General features: G+C 41.2%; 1 protein-coding gene across 5 annotated transcripts in view; it reads left to right on the top strand.

The window, feature by feature from the left end:
* STARD13 (StAR related lipid transfer domain containing 13) overlaps nucleotides 1–25,819 on the top strand; it is a 381,403-nt gene that overhangs the window by 311,442 nt on the left and 44,142 nt on the right. For all 5 annotated transcript variants that reach the window (XM_018056642.1, XM_018056640.1, XM_018056643.1 and 2 more), the window contains 2 exons: nucleotides 11,121–11,192; nucleotides 13,887–13,968. In XM_018056642.1, coding sequence (XP_017912131.1) covers nucleotides 11,121–11,192; nucleotides 13,887–13,968 — 154 coding nt within the window. The remainder of the gene's footprint in view (nucleotides 1–11,120; nucleotides 11,193–13,886; nucleotides 13,969–25,819) is intronic.

Raw genomic sequence — 25,819 nt, 5'->3', positions numbered from 1 at the left:
GGAAGAGTTGACTCATTGGAAAAGACTCTGATGCTAGGAGGGATTGGGGGCAGGAGGAGAAGGGGACGTCAGAGGATGAGATGGCTGGATGGCATCACTGACTTGATGGACGTGAGTCTGAGTGAACTCCGGGAGATGGTGATGGACAGGGAGGCCTGGCGTGCTGTGATTCATGGGGTCGCAAAGAGTTGGACACGACTGAGCAACTGAACTGAACTGAACACATCTTCATATTAAAAGAATGCGAGATTACATATGTGCCAACAAACTGTAAGTCGATCTCTAGATGGTAAAATGAAAGCAATTTTTCTTTCATTTTTTCCTTCCTTCTTGCAGGTGCTTCAAATCTTAGATTTAGATTTTTATACTCTTCTGTTTGATTTCCTTTAAGAGGAAATTTTAAGTTGCTTTTATCTCTTATTCAACTCTGTTCTTAAGAGAAATACTCCTTTTCTACCTGAATTCAGTAAGTACTGGGGCAGGCAGGTTAGTCAAGGCCATCATTAATAAAAATTGTTATATGCTCAAAGGTATGGGCTTCCCAGTGGCTCAGTCGGTAAAGAATCTGCCTGCAATGCAGGAGACCACCTGCAGCGCAAGAGACCCAGGATCATTCCCTGGGTTGGGAAGATCCCCTGGAGAAGGAAATGGCAACCCATTCCGTGTTCTTACCTGGAGAATCCCATGGACAGAGGAGCCTGGTGGACTGCAGTCCATGGGGTTACAAGAGTTGGACATAACTTAGAGACTAAACCATCACCACCAAAGCTAGTCAGGTAATTAAATTACAGTTATATTGTACAAGAGTTAGAGTTGCCCAGACTCCCTCTGTTTATAAGTAGTCATGTCTTTACATAACTACATATTTCCACCATTTCCTACTATGTTCTTAAAATCTGGAGAGGTCCAATAAAGATTTTGTAACAATAATTACTAAAGCTCAAAGAATTCTTTAAAATTAGAAGTTATCTACTATACAAATTGAACTATTAGAGGATTTAAAACTTTTACCATGTTTTAAACTTTTAAAGCTTTTTAATAGTTTATATAACTTTTTAAAGCCTATTTGATTGCATTCATGGTATATTTATAGGATGCTTCAGTTGACTTTTCTTTACCATTTATTTGTTATTTTATTATTATTTTTATTCGACCGTGTCTGGTCTTGTTGTATCACTCAGGATCTTCCTTGTGGTGTCCAGACTCTAGTTGTGATGCACTGGCTCAATAGTTGCGGTGCAAGCACTTATTTGCCCTAAGGCCTGCAGAATCTTAGTTCCCCCACCAAGGATCAAGCCCACATCCCTTGCATTGGAAGGCAATTCTTTACCACTGGACCACCAGGGGGTCCCACTTCAGTTGACTTTAATATCAGTAGGCTGTGTGGTAGATTATAGTGTGGCACAAATCAATAATGTATCACTATGTTTGATGAAAAAGGGAGTTTTGGTGTACAAGCCGTTTTTTATTCCTTCAGTTGGGAGCTTAATCTACCCCCACCTTAAACAGATAAAATATTTCAATTCCCTTTATTCATTTTATATTGCTTTCTGTAAGGAATATATAATGTCCGTGTCTATTAATGATTTGCAAAATAGAAATCCCAATATTTAGAGAGTGAACCTCTAAGCTCGTGGCCTATTTGGCCTTGGAGAACACAGAGGAAAATGAATCTGTAGCTGAAGACCTAATAAAAACCTAATTTCTTGAATCCAGCCCTGATTTTCTGGGATAAATTATACATGTTTAGAAAATCACTCACAGAACCATTGCCACTGCATAAAAGTAGAGAGCATTCCAGAAAACTGGCAAAGATATATTGAAAATTTCTCAGGAAATATTTTATCCCAGTAAATATTTAAAAATAAAATACACACACATACACACACCATCAAGCTTTTATATATAGTAAGATAGTGAAATTACACTTGAGTTGTGCACATCTGATCTTAGGATTAAATTAAGCAAACACTAGTTGTGATTGATCTCGATATCAGAGCTGCACAAAGCCCTAAGCTGGGAGTCAGAAGCTTTGGTGACGTTGTATCTTGCTGTGCCAGCCCTTCAAGGAGTGAAAAGACATAAAAAGGTTATTGCAGTTATTTTATCCAGACAGATCTGTGCTTCTTCTGATGCCTGTGTGGTACAATTTTCCCTGATATTGTGAAAGCTTCTGGTGTAATTGGAGTACCCACAGCTATAAAAGAGTTGGGCTAAGCAGCTGGAATAGCAGATAAGCCTTTATAAATATAGACCTCCACATATGTCTGAAAGTAGATAAGAGAAGGGGTTTGATGCCCTAAAGACATGAATAATTTTTTGTTAACATTTAAAGAATGTCTTAAAGCTATATAGGATAGAAGAATACCAGTCCAAGGCCAGGATACCTGACTTCCTAGTGGTGGTGGGACTTGTCCAAAACTGTCACTCTTCCCTGAACAGAAAGTCACAGGCATGACACAGAGAGTACACAGGGTTCCTTCTGATACTGGCAGCTGGGCTTACCTTGTGGTGGTTACCTTGTGAGCCTCTTTTCCTGAGAGCCAGCATCAGGTCAGCTACCAGGGACTCTTAGTCTCCACCTTTCCAAGAGAAGCCAAAGAAGCCAAGTAAGAGAGAGAAGCTATCTCCAGAATCCCATACCCTTGTCCCAAGATTCTGTCATCTTGGTGGGTCAATATGGAGGCACTTTGACCAAGGCCGGCAAATTACAACCCTGTCTGTAATTGTCTGAATCCGCTCTCTGTTTCTCTACCTTGCATTTTCAGTTGCATAACTGATTCCATCCCCAAGAATCTCCTGGGTTTTAGTGGTAGGCAGTGACCTGACGAACTCGCAGAGCTGGGGGTATTCATGTGCTTGTGCATGCATGCAGCCTCCCTGAGAGATACCGCAAGCGCCTGATGGGAACAGTCTGCACCAAGTGAGAGGGGAGGATAAGGAGCTACTCTGCCTCATGGAAAACTCAAGTCCAAACAGTATGGTCAGAAATTATTTGGCTAGTAGAAGATATATTTTGTTTTCTTTTTCTTTGAGATTGATTGCAGGGGCCAGGGGTATAATCTTTTTTTTTTCCCCGTACTCTTAGGAATATGAGCCAGGGGAATAGTATTTATATCCCTTGTTCAGTTGCTGAAATTTTTATTTTCTATGGTGTAAGTGTATAGGTGAGGGGAAGGTGTGTGTTTGTAATGTGTGTGCACACACATGTGGGTGCACATGACAGATGAGTGTGAAAGAATGGTTTACATTTTAACATTCAACAGAAATCAGGCACCATCAACAGGGAAGCAGACTTCGAGGCGGAAATGCTCATGCAGTCTGATCATTTTCATTTCTGACACACTAACGGATGTCCAGGAACAGCATCAAGTTGAAATAGAAGTTCTCAGCGCATCCCTCTGCTTCATTTATAAAAAGGAGCAGCTGGCAGCTGTGCTAAATTAGCCTAAGTCAGATTATGCCACTGTAACGAGTTGTCCCCCAAGTTGTAGCAGCATAAAGCAACAGAAGGTTATTGCCTGCTCGCATTACATGTCCGCAGCTGCTTGGCTGTGGCTTTGTGCCCCTGTGTCATCATTCTGGGGCCCAGGCTGAAGAACAGCCTCTGTCTGAGATGGTCCAACCTCATGGTCAAGGGAAGGGGAGGGGAGCTGACAGAACTAGGGGATAGCTCTTGTAGAGTTTTGCTTGAAACTCCCATTCATTACTTCTGCCCATGTTTCATTGGCCAGAGTGGGTCACGTGGCCAACCCAGACATCAGTGGGATGGGAAGTACGCATTTCCCAGTCAGATGAGAACTGCAATCTCCCTGGCAACTAGAAAGAGTAAGGGACCATTAAGAACATTTTAGAGTGTGTGTGTGTGTCTCTGTGTGTGTGTTTTCATTATACATTTGTAACTACATAGATACAGAATTCTATTTAGAATTTTAAATTTATGATTACATAAAATGTATGATTTATATTAAATGTATTTTAATATATAATTTAATTTATAATTATCTTAAAATTTGATAGTAAATAATAAATTATATATATATAAATATATGATTTCCCCAAAAAAACGATGAAAAAGAGAGATTAAAAACAACTTTTGAGTAACTAAGAATAGACCTCCTATATCGTTATAGAATTTGCCTGATTCTTTTCCACTGTGATAGAAATTACTTTTAAGTGACTAGATTTGCTGTGAATCCAGCTTGCAAAGATACTTCATAACCTGAGAAATAAGACTCGTGTTAAAAATTGGTTATGGAATAGTGTGTCTCAGCATGTCTGTAACTCTTGCTTTCAGGGAAAAAGTACACATAAATACAGCCATGAATCTCCATCTTAGTAGAGTACGATTAGTTGTCTTGGGGATATATACATCTTCCTATTTCTTTCTTCTGTGGTTATCTATTAGCTGAGTGCAAGATACTTTTCTACACATCAGAAAAAAAGGTTGCCTTAAATTATAGGGAGATAAAATGAGTGATTATCACTTGGTTTACTGATTTGGATATTCAGAGATGAATAATCTTAAATTTATTCTAAATAAAACCTGTATTTTAACTCTATTAGTAACTTGGAATCTCATAGAAATAAAGTGTTATCCACATTAGAAAAGAATTAAATTAGGTGTACATTAAGACTTATCCAGGCCTTTTACACACTGTAGTAAATGCTTTATGTAATTCAAAGGATGCAAAAAGATGCATCTTGATGCCATGACAGGGAGTCTAAATCACAGTCTATTGCTACTACAAAACTTGATGTTCCCTCCTGAACCTGTGATTAGGGTTATAAAGCCCTCCCAGGAGAAGGACTGTGGTGATAGTGCCTGGTCCTATATAATATTAATACTCGCATCATTCACATCTCTATATAGATGGGATGGATACTCTGGCATTGGTTTTCACAAATCTTGCCTAGCCTAAAGTGGAGTGAAAGTTGCTCAAGTCATGTCCAACTCTTTGCGACCCCATGGACTATATAATACAGTCCATGGAATTCTCCAGGCCAGGTAGCCTTTCCTTTCTCCAGGGGATCTTCCTAACCCAGAGATCGAACCCAAGTCTCCCACATTGTAGGCAGATTCTTTACCAGCAGACTCTTTACCAGCTGAGCCACCAGGGAAGTCCAAGAATACTAGAGTGGGTAGCCTATCCCTTCTCCAGTGGATCTTTCCGACCCAGGAATCGAACCACGGTCTCCTACATTGCAGGCGGATTCTTTACCAGCTGAGCTATCAGGGAAGCCCTGGCCTAGCCTATGGCCACATAAATACAGCTTCAATAAATAGGGACTTCACTTGAGAAATTCCATCTGAAGACAAAGGTGTCATATGTCTGAAGAGGTTCATTACTAATGAAGCTAACTCAGCCATGTAAACAATCCTAAGCCAGCAGCCATGAGCCTGTTGAAATGTTAATACCTTGGATATGCTTTAATAGTGATAATTGTGTCGACTGCAGACATATTGTGGTGGTTGAGTCATCCATAATCTTTCAGAAGCAGGGTGCCCACCCTGTCAGCCAATTTAAATGAAAAAAAAAAAAAAAACAACAACAACACTGTTCTCAAGCCCACTTTTTAAAATCACATGGAAAGCCATGAATTCTTTTTTCCCCCACTTGTCTTGAGTACTTTTAATGAGTATTTAAAAATGAATGTTAAGAATGTTTAAGACATTCTTAAACTGAGGTCAGTTTGTCCATCAACATTACAGGAGATTTGTAAGAACAACATCAATAGAGGTGCCCTCCACTTTTCATGGAAAACCAGGTTTCTTCTAGCCAGCTAATTTTCTGATGACAATAACATTTAATTTGGCCCTAATTTGAATTTTTGGTCATTTAGAAAGACTAGCATCCCTTTGGGTTAGCTCTGGAAAAAGTATTTTCTATGTCGAGAGTAATGTAAACCAAAAAATTTATTTAAATTCTTAGCTGGGAAAACACACTGTTCTGACCACTTTAGAAACACGAGTTTATTTTTTTATTTTATTTATTTTTTGCTTTACAATATTGTATTGGTTTTGCCATACATCAACATGAATCCGCCACAGGTATACACATGTTCCCAATCCTGAACCCCCCTCCCACCTCCCTCCCCATACCATCTCTCTGGGTCATCCAGTGCACCAGCCCCAAGCATCCTGTATCCTGCATCGAACCTAGACTGTGACTAGCAACTAGCAACTCCTGCTTGTGACATGAAAGGAACCTACAAACCTGGGTGTTATATCTGCTGCACTCAGTATAACTCCTGACTTGACTGAGGCCCTCCAGAGCCTTGTCCACCTGAAAGTGCAAACATCACATGATATTTCCTTAAAGAAACAGCTTGTAAATCTCTTTAAACTCACACAGAATTCTAGCCTTCACTACAATCAGAATGTGTTGACGAAGCCCTACTGAACTGTTTCCTCTTAGCTACCTTGATGTCATCAGCTCAACAGGCAGTATTCACAGAACAGGTATTTTAAAAAATAAGTGTTGTTCTCAAAACAATTTTTTTTACCAACAATGCCATGATATGGGAAAATATTCATAGTGTATTTTCTTATATGCAAAAAGTAGTCAACCAAAGATATTAGCATCATTACCATTTTGACAAATAACATGTATCTAATTATTTATTAGCAATGGGGCAAGGGTTGACTTTTGTCTTTCATTGTGCCTTTCCGTATTATGATAAGTTTTTAACACTGAACACGTGTAACTAAGAAACACGATAATACTTTGCAAAAACAGTGTCACAGGCCACAACAGTTTCCACGGTGACTTTGTGCTCATGCCCATCCATGGTCAGCAACTTGGGCAGCCAGTGGGACAGCGTCCCTCTGCTGTGTCTGACTCTGGTTGGTCCTGTCAGGGTCCAAACATGTAGGAAAGGCAGCTGAGGCAAACCTTCCCCCAAGCAGAATCACAGATATGTGATGGAAGAGCATGCCAAGCACCACACTGTCTTCTGGATTTATCAACTGAAAAAGTTTGCTTGGTTTTTGTGCACGTCAAGCTACCGATAGAAAAACTGAAATCCTCCCTTTTCAACCAGTTGATTTCAGCCTGCAAACAACAATTGATGTGAGATCCCAAAGCTCCTTGGTCTCCTTGGATTTCGCGGAATGGGGCTCTTTTAGGGAGCAGATCATTCCATGTGGGCAGTGGTGATCAGTTAGTCAGTTCAGTTGCTCAGTCGTGTCCGACTCTTTGCAACCCCATGGACTGCAGCATGCCAGGCTTCCCTGTCCATCACCAACTCCTGGAGCTTGCTCAAACTCATGTCCATCAAGTCAGTGATGCCACCCAACCATCTCATCCTCTGTTGTTTCCTTCTCCTCCTGTCTTCAGTCTTTCCCAGAATCAGGGGTTCTCTTAAGGAGCAGATCACTCCATGTGGGTGGTGGCGATAGAGCCAAGGAATGTGGTTGGAGGGGACCAGAAGTGGTGACCCCACCTGAACCAGTAGAAGAGGCTCTGTTATTAGAGAAAGGGGGAAGGACGTTGGGCAGGCAAAAATAGATACTCTAGAGTGAAACGGAAATTATTTTTACATGTAATAATTGCATTGGTTCTATTAAATCCTATCATGATCCTGAGCCAAACAGAATTTTCTGCAGTAACAATGCAGTAACCATGCCTGAGATCAATAGGCTAGTCTGTCAAGGGCATTCTCTGGTTCCTCCCCACACTTAAGCTTGCTGCAGGAGACGGTTGGTGTTTTGCCTGATAGCCCTGGAGCTGCTGCAGGACCAGGTGTGGGTTGCAAATGGAGAACAAACAAAACCATCAAAATATAACTTTGTGCTGGCTATCAACAGCTCAGCAGAAAAGAGATTTTCACCTTCTCCTCAAATGTCATTTATATCTCATCAGGTAGATATTTGTGAAGTGATGACAACTGTGAGTAATGATCCTTCCTAATTCTCCAGTCATTTTGGCCATTGCAGAGTGATATTCCCTAGGAAACATTAGCATTTGGCTGATAGGTATTAGAAGGCACTGTGGGGAATCGGTAGAAGTTATGTCTGTTTTTCTCCAACTTGATGGGCAAAATCATCTTTGATAGTGGTTAATTATGCTCCATTTTTGTTTTTTTGTTTGCTTTGGTGGTAAACAAGAGTGTGTTATGCCCTTACACTGAAATATCAAGAGTTGGGATTTCCTGGTGGTCCAGTGGTTAAGACTTCACACTGACAATGCAGGGATCTTGGGTTCGATCTCTGGTCAGGGAACTAATATCCCACATGCCTTGCACACAACTGAAGTATTAAAAAAAAAACAAACAAGCAAACAAAACCCAGAAAATATCAAAAGTAGGGGGAATGTGTTTGGAAGATATTCCAGATATAGAAGAGCAAGTTGGGTATGGGAAGTGATGGTTGAGGGGAGGTATCCATCATGACTGGGACATGGCTTCTTCTCATTATTTACTAATTGCAATTTTCTATTGTTTGCCTGGAAAACTTAAAACAAAATGTCTAGCCATTGAAAAAAATCAGTTTATTTAACTGGGTTCTGATTAAGATTTGATTATTCATGTTTACATATAGGTAGAGTTTCGGTTCATTATCTGTGTTGCTTTTATGAAAAAACAGAACAAAGTTATGTAGAGAGCCTTTTAAATAAAATCTCCTGGGCTAGCCCAAGCCCTGTTCCACTGCCCAACCAGAGTCTCAGTCCCAAAGAGAGCCTTTCTGTGAGGACCCCTGCTGCCCACCTCTCCCCCAGCTCACTGTCCTCCTTACCCAGCATCCAGTGGAGTGTGTGCTCTTTTACAAGCTCACTTCCTGCTCCTCTTTGAGCTTCCTGTGTAGCAGAGCTCCTGCCTTCCAAGTCTCCCCCATTTATTCTTAATGGTCTGTCTCTCTGGGGCTCTTCTGCTTAACACTGCATTTCGATGACAGTAAAAGCAAAAATAAAGTAGAAAAAGGCATGCTATTCAGCTAGTTGGTGTAACAGAATTTTGTGCTTCCTCTCTGAGCCTTGCTGACTCATGACTGTTTAGAGCATGTCTAGAAATCAGGTATTTTCTCATCACTAGGTAGTGTGGTATATTGAAGAAGAAAGCAAATCTGAAGCTTGAAAATTTAGAAGGCAGCAGCCTATCTTTGACCAAGAGTAATCACATTTTCTCTGTGTAACAGTTAGAATGTGCGTGTTCTCCTTCCCCTGAAATACTTGGGTGGTTGTCAAAGTGGAAGCCTTCGCATAAGGACTCTCAGTGTGTGTTAGTTGCTGAGTTGTGTCTGACTCTTTTCGACTCTATGGACTGTAGCCCACCAGGCTCCTCTGTCCATGGGACTTCCCAGGCAAGAATACTGGAATGGGTTGCCATCTCCTTCTCCAGGGGATCGTCCCAATCCAGGGATTGAACCTGGGTCTCACACACTGCAAGCAGATTCTTTACCATCTGAACCACCAGGGAAGCCCAAGGACTCTGAAATGAGTCCTAAATACAACTTTGGAGACTTACAAGAATTGCCCTTTGTACCTTTCAAAGGGAAAACCCAAGTTAGCCAGTACAGTACAATCCAGCCAATTCATTTTGAACTGCAGTCGTGGGGCTCACCCCTCCTCATAGAAAAGCTTTCTGGAGCTTTTGTTTCCAGCTTGGTGCCCCAGATAATTCTGAATAATATGTACAAGGCAGGAATGTGTACCTATTTGGTCAGTGCTGGCAGTAATTATGTAAAAAAATCCTTATGTCAGAGAAAAAACCTCAAGATTTAGAAATTGTCAGTCTCTCAAATGGCGAGGGCTTAGAGGATGCCAAAAGAAGCAGGGGCTCTGGCATGGGGGCCACAGCACGCTGTGTCTCCTTGAATTTAATGACATATCTCAGCCCATGTCCAACCAAATCAGTGGGCCTGTAGGTTTTTGATCTTCCCTTGGAGCCTGTGGATGATCTGGCCTTTGTTCTGTTTTCCTAACATGGATCAGATAGCTGTCACATTGAACATCGTGCTGCATAGACATTGAGCTTTCAATGTAGGCTGCAGTCTCTGGCCCACTGCTGATGCTAGCATGGACTGTTTCAGTGCAGCGACCTAAGAACACCCTGTACTCTCCAACTTTGTCTACAGGGAGAAATGCACGTCAGAGTAAATGAAAATGCAATGACCTGACCGAGCTCCCTCCCAACAGCAGAGAAAGGGGCCTGGGTAGAGACCTGTTATAATCAGCTGTTTAATTTTGTTTGGAGAACCTAGACTTCTGACAGATGAACTTCTTTTTACCTTGCATTCATATTTATCTAAGAGTTGTGGTTAGGAAATGATCCAGGATTCACAAGGTCAAAAAGTGACCTGGTTCACATACTGGAGACTCTCCCATCTCCCTCCAAGTTCTCCAGGCAGGTGGTCCTGTGCACTCTTGGAACGTCCACACCAAAACTGGTCACCCAAAGGACATATCAACTGCTTGAGGCTGGCTCTCGGAGATTCTAGCAGCCCCATCAAACACTTGTCTCCTTTCCAGATAATCAGCTTCACTCTTGCCTGCTGCCCTCTGCAGCTTGAAATCATTCGAATGTGCCTGATGAACGAGCATCTTATTACAAGGCATTTGGAATTAAAGCATTAGTAAAACTAAAGCAATAATAAAACATTGGATTTTTGTAACACATTTCTTCATGAGAAAATGCATTTTCACAAGCCTGCCCAGTTGTATTCATTCTTTCATTATCCCCAGAGTAAAAGAATAAAGGAATGTAGGATAAATAGTCTTAGCTTTATCTTTGAAAGTTGAAAAAAAAAAAAGAACCTAAGGAAGTACTTCCTCCTTCTCCCTAGTCCTCGGGTTCCCTAGTGTATAAATAAGACATTTTTCCCTGCCTGAAACTCAGCCTGTAGTTTCAGCCTGTAGCCTCAGTTTGTAGTCTGTGGTTTTGCTATTATCCAAATACTTATAGGTTGACATTGAAGATAATCTTAGCAGACATGAAACAAGTACCTTTGTGATGCCTGCTCATTTTACACCCATTTCTGAGTAGGCTACTTGTACAGACTTAGGAGAACAATTTTGCTTTGTAATAACCTTCACAGTGCCCACCAGTTCCTATTGATTGAGGAGGTAGAGGCCAGTGGGTGGTCTGAGACTCAACGCGTCTCCTTTTCTTGTGTTTTTCAGAAATCGAGGCGAAGGAAGCATGTGACTGGCTCCGCGCTGCTGGCTTCCCACAGTACGCTCAGCTGTATGAGGGTAGGTTGGGCTTTTCTTCTCTCTTTATGAAGAGAATAAATTGAAAATTTGTCCCGTGGTGCTTTTTGACTTCCAAATCTTTTCTCAACCATTTTTTCCTGGATTTCTCCTTCCCCCTGCCTTTGCAATGCCCAGGACATAAACTGATGCCAGTTTAGGAGTTAGGGTCGCTTCCTGAGACTGCTTCACCTTCTGCCCTTGCCTGTTTCTCCTTTCTTTTCTTTTGCTTCTCACTTTCTGCGTCTCATGTCTTTACCACCAGTCACAACTCTGCCTTTTCCTTCCAGGGTTCTGCCAGCAGCAGCTTTTTTTCTGCACTTCCTCCCTATCCTCTTTCTTGTTTTTTTATCACTGCTCTCAGTTTTATTGAAAGTACAATAAATGAATTGTTGATAAATTTCTTAGAAATAACAAAGCTAATTTATCTTGAGATTTTTACCTCACATGAAAATGTTTAAGACGTGACATGGATCAGATGTTATTTTTCAGGGTTTTGAAAGTAAAATGTTTTTATTGCTAGCATCATACTTTGTTCCATTGATGTTTTCATTGGCAGTTAATAAACTTATTCTCCTATATCTTACTTATATGCACTGCTCAATCACTCAGTGATTTCACACTCTTTGCAACTCCATGGACTGTAACCCACCAGTCCCCTCTGTCCACGAAATTTTCCAGGCAAGAATGCTGGAGCAGGTTGCCACGTCTTACTCCACGGGCTCTTCCTGACCCAAGGATAGAACCTACATCTCTTGTGTCTCCTGCATTAGCAGGTGGATTTTTTTTTACCACCATGCCACCTGGGAAGCCCCATATCTTGCCTATACCTAGAATTATAACCAATGCATCTCCTTCTTGGAGAGTCCTAATATATCGTGAATTAGTCAGGATCCCAGCAGTGAGCAATGGCACACTCAGGACAATCTGTGGAGGTCTTATTCCTAAAAGTGTTCATGATGGAGGTGTGAGCAGGGCTTAGGAGACCACGAGGAACAGTTCAGGAGCCCGAAGCTTGTAGCAGCCCAAAGCTTGTACCCTAGGCCCAAAGCCATAAACAGAAGGTGAGATGCCAGAACCCAGAAGGAGAGAGAATCTCAGACCAGGCTTAGGAGTAGTGGACACAGCTGTGACGACAGCTCCCCTGGAGAAGACCCAGGAGGGCAGTGCCCTGATGTCACACTCCCTCCTCCCTCCATCTCCAGCTGGGGCTTCCCATTGGCCAAACAAAATAAGGTAGTGGACATGGACCCCAGTGAACGCCATCCACACAGCTGATCCTGGGCACAAACCGGGTTACCAAAGAGTGGAGCTTGGATCTATAGGGCTCAATAGAGCATATCTAGTACACTAAACAATATAGTTTCTGACAGCATAAAATTCACATAGTATGGAAAGAATCAACAAAGTTAACTCTTACTGGCGAATCACACCTACTCACCTAGAAGCTCAGTTTTCTATTTTAAAAAAGCCTACTTCTCTCTGATAAATTCTTTGAGGATAAAAGAGAGCATATCTATGAGGGTCCTTTGAGGTCTAGAGTTTCTGATAAAAACTTTCATAAAATCATAGCCTTTTAGACAAGAAGGAGGGTCTTACAGTTTTGGTCTAAGCAACCATTATTCCCACCCTCCACTACCGACTCACTGATTATGAAAGAGAGGCCCAAAAAGGTTAAGTGACTTTTACAAGATTATAAGATGGAAGAGTCAGAATTAAAATCCCAGTCATCATATGCCTTTTATAAATGTAATAAAAATTAGAACAAATATTTTACAGAAAAGTTACAGGTTTAGAACAGGATTTTGCTACAGAGACTCCTCTGGTGGACCGGTGGACCAGTGGTTACCAATCCACCTTCCAGTACAGGGGACAAGGGTTCAATCCCTGGTCTGGGAACTAAGATCCTACATGCAACTAAGCCTGTGACCACAACTACTGAGCCTGTGCACTCTGGAACCTGTGTGCCACAACTAGAGAGACGCCTACTCACTGCAACTAAGAGCCAACACAGCCAAAAATAAATAAATAAATATTTTTTTAAAAAGAGAAAAAGGTTTTGTTACAAAATAAAATACTTAAGACCATTGAGCTGCAGGTATTTTTGGAAACTTCAAAAAAGAAATCTGCCAAACTTCTATCCTAATCAGTATCTCATGAACTGATCAGGAGAGAAGTCAGCAACCTCCACCTTAGGTAGATGGTGAGAGTGTAGAAGTTCTCCATGCAGGCAAATGTCTATGATAATGATGAGCTATAAACAGGTAAAAAATACACCTGAAATACAAGAGACACAGGAGACTCGGGTTTAGTCCCTGGGTTGGGAAGATCTCCTGAAGGAGGAAAATGGCAATTCACTCTAGTATTCTTGCCTGAAAAATCCCATGGACAGTGGGGTCATAAAGAATCAGATAAGGCTGAGCAACTGACGCATGCATGGATAAAAATACAGGCATTTAGCAATCCTAGCCAAGGTTAAGCACTTGGTTATTTTCATATTGCATGCTTTTTTGTATCCTTAAAAACATTTATTGGGGTTAAAGTAAGCATCCTGCTCTCTAAACATTACCAACACACCCGTCAGTGGAGAGTAACTGCAGTTAAGATTAGCCATGAGTACAGAAATGTGGTGGCCTGAAGATATCGTTGCTGATTCAAATAAAACAAGCCTCATAAACTCCATTGTCTCTCTTTCAGATTCGCAATTTCCCATCAACATTGTGGCTGTCAAGAACGATCATGATTTTCTTGAAAAGGACCTTGTAGAACCTCTTTACAGGTAAATCATGTGAAATATTTTTGTTTCTTTCAATTGTTAAATGTCTATAATAGTTGTCACTGTATTAAGGGGTGAGTTCAACAATAATTCAGTAAGTCCTTATTGAATGCCTACTGTATACCAGGCTATAAGTGTCTTACTGTGAGCATGATCAGTCCCTGGTTTCATGGAATTTGATTTCTAGTATGGAGCTTCAGACTACAGATTGAGTCAAAGAGACAATGAGTGAGAGAAAAAGAGAGGAGAAGAAGAGATTATCTCAGAGAGTGTTAAATTCTGTTTTTAAAAATGTAAAACAAGCTGAGGCTATAGACAGTGATGGAGTGTGCGTGGATTATTGGGAGGAGGAAGCATGAGGGACCAGAATATGAGTGGTCAGAGAAGGCCTTGTTAAACTTCATGAGTATGTCAAACTTAGCTGTATTTTTTAAGACAAATAATTATATCAGCAAACTGAAATATGTAAGCTCAAGTAATTATATCTGCTTTCAGAAATAATTTACACCTTCAGTATGAGATAGGTGATAAAAGGAGAAAAGATGTGTATATGAATAATTCCTTCCCCTCAAAGAATATATAATCTGGTTGAAGAAATCTAATTGAAGAATTGAAGCATACATGAACAAATAAAATAATTGTAATTTGAGTAATAATGAAAGATGCCAATGCAATCAAATATCTCTGAACAATTAAATGTGCATGAGAGGTCATGTGTGTCTGCAGGAAATTAGCTTGGAAGTTTTTTAACTAAAGCCCTGGAGAGAAGTCAGAGCTGGAAATAAATATTAGCTTCAGGAGGCGAGTCATTTTTCCAAGGCTACAAAGCTAGTAATGGGCTGAACTGACCTTAAAAAGTTTTCATCACTTGTAGTCCAATGTTTTTTCTCGTACATTCTGCATTTGACATACAAAAGATAGCAGTTTAAGAAGAAAGTAGTGATGAGGAAACTTTTGTCAAGATAGGAGAGACAAATGTATGTTAGAATATTGTGAAATAATCATAGGCTTGCTGATTCTTTAGACATATATTTATATTTCTGTGTTCGTAGCTGCTTTCTCTAGGGTTGCTATATGAAGAGAAAATAGAGTCATGTTAGGAAATGGTCTCTGAATGTTCAAGGAAAGCATTGCTGTGGGTTTGCTTATGTGGGTAAAGAGAAGAGAACTCTTCAAATCACAAACTGCAAGGATGAGCTATTTGGATTCAAAAACAAACAAGACAAAAATGCCATTTGTGAGCAATTATAAGAGGATTGGATAGTTTTGTTGTAATTCTTTAAAGGCAATGAATTGGAAAAGCAGTGTTTTCTCCTCAGGCTGTCTGACGCACACCCCAAGCCCTCATGCACCTCAGAACTATTCCACCAGCACCTCATCCTGAGTTTTCCCTCTTAGTTTTAACCAAGAGTATTTTTACTAACCAGTTGACATTTTAAAGAAAGGTTTATTTGTTTATTGGCTGTGCTGGGTCTTCATTGCTGTGCAGGCTTCTCTCTCATTGCCGCGAACGAGGGCTACCCTTCGTTGCCGTGTGCAGGTTTCTCATTGCGGTGGCTTCTCTTGTTGAGGATCACAGGCTCCAGGTGCTCGGGCTTCGGTATTTGCAGCCTGCAGGCTCAGTAGTTGTGGGTTGCAGGCTCTAGAGCACACGCTTGGTAGTTGTGGTACATGGGCTTAATTGCCCCATGGCGTATGGGATCTTCCCAGATCAGGGATCAAACCCGTGTCCCTTACATTGCAAGGTGGATTCTTAACAGCTGGACCACCAGAGAAGCCACTTGGCACTTTTAAAAGAAATATTTCTTATTGTTAATTGTATTGCATTAATTATCTTTTTCCCAATTGCATTTTCTTGCATACTTATATTTACTTGATTGTCAAATTATGCCTTTTGTTTTTCCCCCAGTTTCGTTGAGATATAAGTGACATATAGCACTGTTTATGTTTACGGTGTACAGCATGATTAGACTTACATACATGATGAAATGTTTATAATCGATTTAGTGAACATTTATCATCTCATATAGATACAAAATTAAAGAAGTAGAAAAAAGAAAACCTTTTTTTCCTTGTGATGAAAACTCTTAGGAATTACTTCCTTAACTTTCAGATGCAAAACACACAGCAGTGTATATTATCTTTATCATTTTGTACTTTACATCTCTATGACTTATTGATCTTATAACTGGAAGTTTGTGCCTTTTGACCACTTTGATTTAGTTGCTCCTTCCTCCCACCTCAGGTTGCCACAAATCTGATTTTTTTTTTTCTGCAAGTTGGTTTGTTTGTCTTTGAAATATTAGCCCTACAACACTATGTTAGTTCCTGGTATTCTATATTTCTATAGACTTCAAAATGATCGCCATAGTAAGTTTGGTTGTCATCTATCACTATACAAAGATATTACGTAATTATTAACTCTGTTCCCCACACTGTACATTTTATACCTGTGACTCATTTATTTTGTAAATGAAGATTTGCATCCCTTTATCTTCCTCACCTGTATCTCTCCTCCTTCCACCCCTCCCATCTGGCAACTTGTTTGCTTTCTGTATCTTTGACTCTGTTTCTGTTTAGTTATTTATTTTGTTTTTTAGATTCTACATATAAATGAAATCTATGCAATTAAATTTTTAAATTCAATTTAAAATCATCTCAATTGAATTTTAAAATCTATATCTTCTTTGAGTCAAGGTGTTCTGTATATATCTGAAGTAAAATTCACTATTTTCAGTTCTTTGAGTTTTGAGAAATGCCTACAATCATGTAGTCACCACCACAACCAAGATATAAAACAGCTTTATCACCTGAAATACTCCCTGGTTCACCTCTGTCATCAACTTCTACTCCTGTTTCCAACTCCTGGCAACCACTAATCTGGTTTTTGTGCCTAGTGTTTTGCCTTTTCCAGAATGCTATGTAAGTGAAATCAAACAGTATGTAGGCTTTTGAGTCTGGCTTCATTTTACTTAATACACCTAAGATTCATCTGTGCTGTGTGTATCACTCATAGTCTTCCATTGTGTGGATATACTACTACAGTTCGTCCATTCACCAAATGCATATTTGAGTTGTCACCACTTTGAGTGATTAAATGGGCTTCCCTGGTGGCTCAGATGGTAAAGCGCCTGTCTGCAGTGCAGGAGACCTGGGTTCAATCCCTGGGTTGGGAAGATCCCCTGAAGAAGGAAATGGCAGCCCACTCCAGTAGTCTTGCCTCAAAAATCCCATGGACAGAGGAGCCTGGTGGGCTACACAAGAGTCGGATACAACTGAGCGACTCCACTTTCTTTCTTTTCTTTCTGGGTGATTATATAGCCCTTATAAACATTCATATTCAAGTTTTTGTGTAAACATAAGTTTTCATTTCTTTTGAGTAATTTCTTAGGAATGGGGCTTTGGGGTATATTTGATAAGTATATGTTAACTTCATAAGAAACCCACCAAACATTGCCAAAGTGACCATACCATTTTGTATTACCACCAATGATGTATGAGGGTTTCTGTTGCTCCACATCTTTGTTGGTACTTGGTATTGTTTGGTTTTGTTTAGTTCTGTTTTTAAGCATTCTAATAAGTGTCTAGTGTTTCCTTGTCATGATTTAAACTTGCATGTTCTTAATGAGTAATGATGCTGAATGTCTTTTCTTGTGCTTCTTTACCATTCCTATATCTTCTTTTGTAAGATATATCTTCTTTTGTCTATTCAAGTCTTTTGCCTGTTTTTAAAATTTGGTTGTTTGTTTTTTTACTGAGTTTTGAAATGTCCTGCCAGCATGTAACTTGTTTTTTTCAATATCTTAACAATGTCTTTCGAAGAAGTTTTAAGTTTTATTGGAGTCCAATTTATTAATTTTTTTCATGTTTTTAATGTCACACATAAGAAATATTGCCTAACATAAGGTCACTATTTTCTCCTTTGTTTTTCTTCTAGAAATTTCAGTTTTGTGTTTTATGTGTAAGGTGATGATCCATTAATTTTTTATAAGGTACAAAGTATGGATCAAGAGTCATATTTTTGCTTATCAGTATCCCATTGGTTGACCACAATGTTGAAAAGCCTATGCTTTCCTCATTGAATTGCCTTTCCACTTATATTGTAATCAGTTGACCATATATGCATGAGTCTGTTTCTAGACTTTCTATTCTGTTCCATTTATCCATGTATCTATTCTTTTATCAATATGGCACTTGATTACTTAGCTTTGTGTATGTCTTGAAATCCAATAGTGTAAGTCCTCCAACTTTGTTCTTCTTTGCCAGGATTATTTTGTCTATTCTAGATCCTCTGCCTTTCCATATAAATTTAGAAACCATTCATGGATATCTGTTTTTAAAATCCTCTGGAGTATTGATTTGGATTGTGTTGACTCAATAGATCAATTTGGGGATAATTGATATCTTAACAGACAAGTCTTTTGATTCATACACACAGTCCTATTTATTTAGGTCTCCTTTGATTTCTTTCTTTTTAACCCTGACTGGTCATTTTCAGCATATGGGTAATATACATACTTGAAGGTACCTAAGAATTTCATGTTTTGAAGTGCTGGGTTTTTCTTATCATTTCAGTCTCCCATTATTCACTGCTAATATATATATGATATTGTTCATTTGTATTCTGCAGTCTTTCTAAAATTACTCATTAGTTCTAGTAATTTACACATAGATTCTTAAATTTATATTGTGAAATATAAATCAAAGATTACATTATAAGCCAAGAATACAAAATCTGTTACATATTTTTAACTCAGGATTGCAAGAGTGAACATTGCTTCTAAATGTGCAGTTCTGTTCATTTGATGATGTATGTGGCTGAGTGGACCACACTTTAAGTGTCAAACATGTGGATGATAAATCCTTATCTGCTCACTGCTGCATGTGATCTAAGGTCCCTTGACTAAGTTCTGGACTTTTCCATTGAAGCCTACTTAAAAAAAAACATGCCTTTCAGACATGTTATAGATTAGCCAGTACAGGAATCATTTCAAGATATAAAGTTGTGAATAATAATAGCTGTCAGCCAGAAAAATCAGAAAGCCTTCTATTGTAGAGGGCTTCCCAGGTGACACTAGTGGTAAAGAATCCATGTGTCAGTGCAGGAGATGCAGGAGACGTGGGTTCAATCCCTGAGTCAGGAAGATTCCCCAGAGAAGGAAATGGCAACCCACTCCAGTATTCTTGCCTGGAGAATCCCACGGACAGAGGAGCCTGGTGGGGTCGCAAAGAGTCGGACACGACTGAGGGACTGAGCAGGGATGCAACGGCAGATACCACAGCGCCCTTGATAAGGGCTCAGCTTGCATTAGAGTGGCAGGAGGCTGTTGTCATTGGAGCAGTTCTTAGGGCAGCCGTGTCGTCCTTATGATGTAAGGAAAGCGTTTGGCTGGCAGTGTGTGAGCTGAGATTCTCAGGGCATAGGAGCAGTAGATAGAGCAGAGGCCAAAGGAATAGTCTCAGCAGGTGGATCAAAGGACGCCAGTGGAATAGGAAGGCAGAGATAGAGATAGGTTGGCTAAAGGAACACACAGGGAATTTCCTTGCCTTCCTTATGAATTCCTTCAAGACACAGATTTCCCGAAAGCAGGCAGAAGAAAGACTTCCAGCCTGAGGGGAGTGACAGCACTTTTAAAATTTTGAGTTTGATGAGTGGTTAATTAGACACTCAGCCACTGATATGATATGTTATGATTGCTGCCTAGAGAGCAGTAAGGGGTTGTGATTTGATTCGTTTTCTTCCTTGTGCAGTGCAGACACAGTGATGGAGCTGGTCTCATGTTTTATTTTTAAAACTTTGTGAGTTCCACATTTCTCATGCGTATGTGAAACGCTGAGCCAATGCAGAAATCTAAAGGGAGCAGAGAACCATAGCCAGAGGGCAGGTAGCTTCTGCCAGGCAGATAAACAGAGACCAGAGGGCTGAAGGTGTCCTCCTGTAAATGTTACCCACAAGAATTTTATTCACCTTCGGTTTTCTGAAAGTTTCTCTCATGTATGGACAGACAGACAATGTCCTGCCAGACAATTAATGTCCTGGGTCCCCATTTACACTTTGAGAGTTGTTGAGAAGTGTTAGCCTTTTATAGATTTATAAAAAAAATCGTAGATGGTAGCAAGAACGTTGCTGACAGGGAGGGCTCGTGCCTGACGGGGTACATGTGGGTGTGTGGCTCTCATTTGCAGGTCTTGGAAACCAGGCAGGTTTGCTGTCTTTAGTGAAGGTATGAACCTCCAGAATGGTGATCAGCCCTCACCATTGCTTCTGCAACTCTGCCAGCACCAGTGCACAGAGGAGTCTGTAAATATCTGTTACTGCCAGTCAGAATAGTAGTGCAGTCTCTGCTGTCTTAGCAACCACATTATAATTCTGTTTTTATGGTTTTTGATTGAATTTTTAATTGAAAAATAATTTCCCTTGTGAGTAATGAAAAGCTAATTGCAAATCTAAAATAGCTGCAAGAGCTAATGGAAACTGTAACAGTATCAGAATGTAGGCATAGCCACGGTATCGCAATACCTTGCAAGGTTTGTCACCTTTAAGGTAAACTGCAGCACACAAAAGCTCCCAAATGAGATTTTCCAGAAGTAGCATGTTCTGTTAGCATTTTGGTTTGGGGTATTTGTTCAGACTGCTGTTAATAACATAGAGCTTTGATGCCCAAGATGATCTCTGAATTTATAATTTAATGTTAGATCTGCCTAACTTATGCTGTTAATAAATACTGATTATAACATGTATAAAACAAAGGCATTCATCTTGCTCAGTGCTATTTCATGAAGATATGGAATTGACTAAGGTTACAGTTCATCTGTCACTGCCCTTTGCATTTAAAAGAACATCTAATGGCAATGCATATCATGTGGGACAAGGGAGACTGTGCCAGAGAGTGCCAACAAAAATGATTTTTACAGTTTACCTCTGCACACAAAGCCATGCCATTTGATTTGAGTAAATTAAATGACATTAATAATTTTAAATTATAGTAGTTTTAATGAAAATTGATAATGTACTTTTAAATTTTCTCTTTAAGAATATCATATAAAATGTACAATATTTTATATATTGTGTTTCTGTGCTGTGCTTAGTTGCTCAGTCATTTCTGACTCCTTGTGACCCCATGGACTGTAGCCCACTAGGCTCCTCTGTCCATGGGGATTCTCCAGCCTAGAATACTGGAGTGTGTAGCCTTTCCCTTCTCCAGGAGATCTTCCCTACTCAGGGATCGAACTCAGGTCTCTTGCATTGCAGGCAGATCCTTTACCATCTGAGCCACCAGGGAAACCCATATTGTGTGTTATGACACATAATAATTTGTGGCAACTACCTGAACTGAAACCACAGACAAATCATGGGGAGAAGGATATAGATGATTACATAATATTCACGGTCACTTACACCTTTGAAATTCTAACTCTATAAGTTAAATACAAATCCCAATAAGCAGTGATTTCATTTCTTCAAAACACAAAGTGCTGGAGAATTCCTTGGTAGTCCAGTGGTTAAGAATCTTCCTTCCATCGCAATAGATAGCTTCAACTCCAGATCGAGGAACTAAGATCCCACATAGCTCAGAGCAGCTAAGCCTGTGCACTGCAACAATGGGGCCCACACCCTCTAGAGCCTGAGCTCCCCTAGAGAAGCCCTCGCGTCTGAGCACCCAAAGCAGCCAAAGTATAAATAGATAAATAAGCCACAAAGTGCTTGGCAAGCGCTCCTCTAAGCATTTTATAAATATTTACTCATTACATTCCCATAATAACCTTATAAGATAGGCTATAATATCATTCCCATCTTACAAATGAGGAAATAGAGGCACAGAGGTATGAAATAACTTGCCCATTTATGGCTCGTAAATAGCAGTGCTAGGATTCAAAGCCACACAGGCTGCTTCTGGCATTTTCCAAAGAAAGCTTAGGTCTTTTTGTGAAACACGATTTGGAGTGTTTTTTGTTTTGTTTTTAATTTCTTCCTTTAAAGGTAATTCTTCCCAAGATGTCTATGTTGCCTTGTGATTTTTCCGAATTTAACTTGTAAGTCCCAGGGTTAGAAATTCTGATTGCATTTGTACCATCATGGACCTCAACTTGTAAAAATAATAATAATTAGAGTAAGAGTTTAAAGCACACTCTGTTCTCTTGTGAAGAGTTTAGAACTTATTCACTGTGGAGAGTAGTGGCACTGTGTCATCTCTTCCGTAAGGTCACTTCATCAAGGCTGTGTCTTGAGGGCCTTATTTGCTATGGAGACAAATAAGACAGAATTTCCACCTGAAGTCTCAGTCCAGTGCTGTGGTTCTCAGTCCGAAGTGGGGGCAGCATTTGACCCTGTCTTCAGGCCTGGGAATATTTTTGCTTGTCACAACTGTGGTGATACTACTGGCATCTAATGAGTGGAGGCCAGACATGCTGCTCCCTCCCACAAGGCACAGTGTACCCACCACCACAAGGAATTATCTGTCCCCAAATGCCCATAGTACCTAGGTGGAGAATTGAGTAAACTCTGACTTACGTGGACAAATGGTGTGATCACTATAAGTACAGGTGCAGGAGAGCTAAGGGCGAGAGCATTTTAGAGAGAGCTTCCTGGAAAAATGACCCTAAAAGGCCAGTAGGAATTACCCAGACAAGAACACATGAAATTTTGCTGTGGTTATGTTGAACTTTCACTTTTGCTTCTTTTATTTGACTAATTTAATGTGCAGAAAAGGCATCTTCATCCCCACCCCCACTTTCCATCACAAACCTCACACCAAGGTAGTCTATATAGAATGGGGGTGGCCAAGACAAGTACAGCTATAGAAAGGCCAAAGGTAGGGATTTAATATATAAGTGTAAAAATTTATATTAAAAATTGATCTTTATATTTTTTAATGTTCTCTTATATAAACTTTTCCAACCACCTACTCAAAATAACTTTAGGAAGAATACCCAAGAAGCTACAAAGTAGAACAGCAGGGCTAAAGAAGGAGTTTATATCTCTCTATATATATGTGTGTTTAGCTATTTGTATTGCATTCTGTAAAAACCATTAGCAATATTTTTTTAAAATGCTTTGCTTTGCCACATAAAAATATAGATGACCATGGCTATCATTTTGGGAGTGTTTACTGTGCACTGACTAGCATACTAAGTTCTTGACATTGACTTCATTTTATTCTCACCGGAACCTATGAATATCAGGTACTGTTATTATTGCTGTTGTTCGGAGTTCAGGGGCACCAGATTCCTCCAGGTTTGAGCAGCTGTGTGGTGGTGACGCCTTTCCTTGAGTCAGGAAACAGCCGAGGAGAGAAACGAGAGGAGTCCAGCCAGGGTTTGAGGTTGGGGGAAGGGGTAATGAGCTGAGGCGCCTGGAGGTGCCAGTGAAGGTGAGTGTGCAGCCGGGCATGTGGGTCTGGAGCTGGACAGGCCCTCAGCTTGGGACAGAGATGCAATGTCATCCATGCATGAAAGCCATGAGGCCCTGAGAGTGAGACAGTAAAGAGAGGAGAAGAGGACCGGGGCTGACCAAGGGGGACCCCACGTCCATAGGGCAGGTAGGGGAGGAGCCGAGAGACCCCCCTAGGCCCTGGGAGTGAATGTTTCTTCCCACCCAGTCTCCCCCCCGCCCCACCGCCGGGGGGTTTTCTTTCTTTCAGTTTTCTCAGAAATCTCTGGTATGACCTTTGCTTCAACCCAGCCTAATTCTCACTGGAAAAATTTTATCTGGATTAGATGCAATTTTTGTGAAAAGTTAAAAAGCTAAGGACACCCCATCTGACTTCTCTAGTACAGGCATACGTGAGTTTAAACTTTGAAATCCACAAACTGAAGAAGTCCAAGAAAACCTGTTCTTTTGTTTTCGTGTGCTTAGTCGCTCAGTCGTGCCTGGTTGCTTGTGACGCCATGGACTATCACCCGCCAGGCTCCTCTGTCCATGGGATTTTCCAGACAAGAATACTGGAGTGAGTTGCCGTTTCCTCCTCCCGGGGATCTTCCCGACCCAGGGGTGGAACTCATGTCTCTTGCGTCTCCTGCATCGGCAGGGAGATCCTTTGCCCCAGTACCACCTGTGTGGCCCCTCTTCTTTTGTTTTTAGCTCTTTACCTGTGGGCCACTGTGGCTAATGTCTCCGATCAGTTTGCGGAGGGAGCTTGCACTTTCCCCAAAACTCCCGTCATTAGAGGATATTACTGACTTCAGATTATTTTCTGGGGATGCAATGTACAGCATGGTGACTATAGTTAACAATACTTTATTGCATATTTGAAAGTTGCTGAAAGAGTAGGTCTTAAGAATTCTCATCACAGGAAAAAAAAGATAGTAACTATGTGTGATGATGGACGTTAAACTTATTATGATGATCATTTCAAGTATCAAATCATTATGTCATATACCTTAAGCTTATCTGATGTTGTCTGTCAACTGTAAGTCAATTAAAAATACATATTATGCAGCTCATACAGTGCCACCTGTACATCCTCTCCCCCTTGAACGACATCATATAGCGAGATCAGTCCACGCTTTACCATCCCTCTCACACACCTCCACTGATATCCAGGGCCAGTTTGTGGGGTTATGGGCTGGAAGAGGAGCCAGCATTTCTGCTGCCCAGGGCCATTTGCTAGAAGAACAGCCAGAGTTTACAGCTCAGCAAGGGGGAGGTGTGGCCTCCCCTGGCTCAGCTATGGCCTGGGGACAGCCCCTTGCGACTTCCGATGACACCTTTCTTTCCCCTTAGACACCAGAAAGCTATCCCACTGGATGGCCTGTGGTATTTGAAAAACCTCGCCCTAGCTGAGAACACACCAGACACGTGTGTGTGGCAGAGCTCTCCACCCTGCTCTGCAGAGTCTGTTCTGTGAACCCCCAAACAGACAGGGGACCTTTCCCAGGCCCCGCAAGGAAGAGCCGCTGCTCCCAGGGGCGCTCACCTCTGAGCCCTGGACCAGGTGACTTGTTCTCAACCATCTCTGAGAGCCACGCCCAGGGCACTCCTCAGCAGACGGGGCTGGAGACCTTTCACCTCTGACCCTGGTGAGGAGGGTGAGAAGTTCAGGCTGCAGCTTTAATCAGAATCGCACGTCAGAGATGAACCCACACCCCTGCCTGTTATTCCTCTTGGGCTGTTGGCAGGAATATTAGAAAAATAGCCCAGAAAACTGACCATTAAGTCAGCACGGAAGACCTCCTGAGCAGTCTAGAGTCTGGTGGTTTAAAGGTAAAACATGCATTTAAGAGAAGGAAAGGGCGCCACTGCTCCCATATATGCGCCAAGTGCAGAGGGCCTCTCTGTGTCTCCCAGGCTCTGTCCCAGTCACCGCGTGGGACACCGCTCAGACGGGGCCCCGACCACCCTCCCCATCTCCCTCTGGTGCCCACGCCCCCAGCAAGCATCCTGCCTGCCTTTCCCTCCTTCCCCTCCCGGGTGTCCTGTCAGTCAGGGCAGCCCGGGCACAGCTCGCTGCTTGCTGGCCCCACTGCCACATGTGTTCAGCTGGGGAGACAAGGGACGCCCTCCAGGCTCCACAGTGCTCGCTGCTAGGAACCACATCTCATTCGGTACATCATGGGCTCCCGGTGCTCGGCGGCCATGTGCCGGGCAGGAATTCAATACATGTTTGTTAAATTGCATTGGAACCTGGAAGAAAATAACCTGTCAGTTCACGAATTATTTTAACGCTTCTACCTGTGAGAGGATATTGTGTAACAATCAATTATTCATTTTCTCCTCAAATGCCCTAAATCTCTCTCCTCCAGAGCTACACTTCTTCACGGCAATCACTCACAGCTCAGCCCTCTACTCAGGCTTCTCCAAAGCCGCTGCCTGCGAAGACTGCTAACCCAAGAGGCATATTTTATGTTTTGTATA

Source organism: Capra hircus, chromosome 12 (genome assembly GCF_001704415.2).
Source record: "Capra hircus breed San Clemente chromosome 12, ASM170441v1, whole genome shotgun sequence".
In the NCBI taxonomy this organism is placed as follows: domain Eukaryota; kingdom Metazoa; phylum Chordata; class Mammalia; order Artiodactyla; family Bovidae; genus Capra; species Capra hircus.
Note: the sequence above shows the minus strand (reverse complement) of the source record. Positions and strands in the feature narration are given on the sequence as shown.